The 2,869-nt window shown below is 53.2% G+C and overlaps 2 protein-coding genes across 2 annotated transcripts; both read left to right on the top strand.

Moving 5' to 3' along the window:
- Window positions 1-474: 474 nt before the first annotated feature.
- ETH_00012600 (uncharacterized protein) lies at window positions 475-1,089 on the top strand (the record flags this gene model as incomplete). Its single annotated transcript, XM_013373054.1, has 2 exons — window positions 475-579; window positions 901-1,089. 2 exons carry the CDS (start codon window positions 475-477, stop codon window positions 1,087-1,089), a joined length of 294 nt encoding a protein of 97 aa, XP_013228508.1.
- A 185-nt stretch (window positions 1,090-1,274) lies between these two features.
- On the top strand, window positions 1,275-2,045 carry ETH_00012605 (uncharacterized protein; the record flags this gene model as incomplete). Its single annotated transcript, XM_013373055.1, has 1 exon — window positions 1,275-2,045. The coding sequence occupies one exon, from the start codon at window positions 1,275-1,277 to the stop codon at window positions 2,043-2,045; it is 771 nt and encodes a 256-aa protein (XP_013228509.1).
- Between the last annotated feature and the right edge of the window lie 824 nt (window positions 2,046-2,869).

Genomic DNA, 2,869 nt, shown 5'->3' on the forward strand with positions numbered 1-2,869 from the left:
CGGGGGCCCCACTCAGCCAGCGGCAGTTGCTCTGTACATACACCACAACTGCAGCAGATTGGCAGGCGCGAGAAGAAATGAAGGGCCTGCTGCTGCAGCTAGAGAGCTGCTGCTGCTGCTGCTGCTGTGGGTCCTGCTTGCTGCTGCTGCTGCTGCCGCTGCTGCTGCTGCTGTGCAGCCTATTCCGACTGTAGCATGTCCCTGTCTCTGCTGCTGGTCCTATTTCTGCAGACTCCTGCTGCTTCTGGAGTTCTCGCAGCTGCAGTTGCTGCAGATGCTGCTGCTGCTGCTGCCTTTTTTGCTGCAGCAAGTGAGCCACGAGAGCCCAGAGGACCCTCTCCCCCCCGCCTCCTGCTGCTGCAGCAGGGTGAAGCAACGAGACAGCAGTGGTTGGAAGCGGCATCAGCAGCGCCAGCAGCAGCGGCAGCGCCACTAGCAGCAGCAGCAGCAGCAGCAGCAGCCGCTGATGCTGCCATGACAGCGGCAGCGGGAGCGAGCAGCAGCCGCAGACGACAGCTAGGAGCAGCAGCAGCAGCAAGAGCAGCAGCAGCAGCAGCAACGAGCCATGCTGCCGGGACGGTGAGGCCCCCTCGCACATGTTCCTGCTGCTGCTGCTGCTGCTGCTGCTGTCTGAGCTCCCCACAAAGTTAGCTTACATGTGTTAAAACTGGTTGACTCGGCGCCTCAAAACGCACAAAAATAAACCCTAGGTTCTACGCCGTAAACCCTAAACCCTAAACCCTAACCCTCGCGCGCACTCACAGCCAGCTGCTCGCGACCGCCGGTGGTGGGGGCCCCCAAGCCAAAAAGCTGCAGGGGTTTAGGGTTTAGGGTTTAGAGTTTAGGGAATTGGATTTGTTTTTAATTTTTATTTGTTATTCTAATTAGTTTTAGCTTCAGACCCCGCGGGAAGCAGCGGAAGACAAGCAGCAAACACCTCACCCCACCGCTTCCTGGGTGACCTTCTGGTGTACGTGGAGCTCAGGTGCCACTGCAGCAGCAGCAGCAGCCGCAGCAGCAGCGGAAAGCGCTTCTTTTTGCCTCTGCTCATACCGGCGCTGCTGCAGCTGCAGCAGCAGATCCGCCTGACTGCTGCAGCTGCTCATAGCAGCACTGCAGCAGGAGCAGCAGCAGGTCCGCCTGATCGCTGCTGCTGCCCATCGGAGCATTGCAGCAGCAGCCGCAGAAGATCCGCCTGATTGCTGCTGCTGCCTATTGCAGCACTGCAGCAGCAGCAGCAGCAGCGAAACTCCGAGCGCAGTGCTGCAGCAGGCATGGAAGTGGACGGCGAGGCTGCTGCAGCAGCAGCAGTTGCAGCAGATGCTGCACCAGCCCCAGCGCATACCGCCCGCAGCAGCAGCAGCAGCAGCAGCAGCGAACATCTGCAGCTGCCTGCTTCGCATGTGCAGCGCATAGTGAAGCAGCAGCTAGCAGCAGAAGGCCTCCGCGCAGACAGAAGAGCTGCTGCTGCTCTTGGCCGCTGCGCTGCACTCTTTCTAGTTTATGTTGCAGACGCTGCTGCTGCTGCAGCAGCAGCAGCAAAACGCCAAACCACTGACGCCCGCGATGTCATTGAGGCCCTCTTGCTGCTGGGGTTCCCAGAAGTGGCTGAAGAAGTGCAGCAGCAGCAGCAGCAGCAGAAGCAGCAGAAGCCGCAGCAGCAGAAGCAGCAGAAGCAGCAGCGGAAAGACGAGCTCATCGATCTAGAGGAGGAAGTGGAAGCAGCCCCATTAGCAACACCTGCAGCAGCAGCAGCAGCAGCGGCAACAACAGCAGCAGCAGCAGCAGACACAGCTGCTTACAGCTCAGAAGCAATCCTAGAAAGCTTCGAGTTTGATGCAGATCGTCTAGATGAAATTGCTGCTGCTGCTGCAGCAAAAGCAGCAGCATTAGGAGGCCCAGGGGCCCCAGTAGCGCCCACTGTGCCTCTTGCTGCTGCAGCAGAAACAAATGAGCGCAGCAGCAGCAGCAGCAGCAGCAGCAATGATGCTGCGGTGCATGCAGACACGTTGGCCGAGCTGATAGACGAAAGTTTAGAAATGTAACTGCAGCAGCAGCAGCAGCAACTGCAGTAGCAGCAGCAGCAGCTACAAAAGTAGCAGCAGCAGCAACTGCAGCAGCGGCAAGCTGCTGCAGCAGCTGCTGTAGCAGCATGTGCAGGCACAACAATTGAGGCAGCAGCACCCTTTGCAGCAAACTGCAAAGTATGAAGCAAAGACAGAAGAATAAAAAGAATAAAACACTATTTATTTATTTATTTATTTATTTATTTATTTATTATTTATTTCTAGAATTACATTTGAAGATATTTTCTTTGCTGCTTTTGTTTTTCGCGTTTTTGTTTGCATGCGCAGCAAGAGAAAATCTCCACTAGATCTTTATTTCCATTTTAGGGGGTAGATGCATGCGTTTACACTCTTTTAGGGTTTAGGGTTTAGGGTTTAGGGCTCAGGGTTTAGCGCATAGGGTTTTGGGCTTAGGGTTTAGCGTTTAGGGTTTAGGGTCCCTGGTTTAGGGTTTAGAGGTTCTTGCTTAGGGTCAAGGGTTTCGAGAATAAGGGTAGGGGTTCAGTTATTACGGTTTAGGGTTCAGCGTTTAGGGATTAGGGATTAGGGTTTAGGGTTTAGGGTTTAGGGTTTAGAAATAGGAACTAATTCGGAAGCAGCTCTTGGCTTTCTGCTTCTACCGGCAACAGCAAATCTTATTTTTGAGTTTTTCGCAAAGGTTTCATTTTTCATAAAAAGATCTTTTAAATGCAAATTTGCATTTTTTGAATAAAAGTTTCATCAAAAAGTCTTTTTATAATTCATTTGAATAAAAGGAGTGGAAAAGAATTCAATAAAAGAAAAAATCCGACAAAAAGAGGTGA

This window comes from Eimeria tenella, genomic scaffold, assembly GCF_000499545.2.
Source record: "Eimeria tenella Houghton genomic scaffold, Eth_scaff119, whole genome shotgun sequence".
Lineage (NCBI taxonomy): Eukaryota > Apicomplexa > Conoidasida > Eucoccidiorida > Eimeriidae > Eimeria > Eimeria tenella.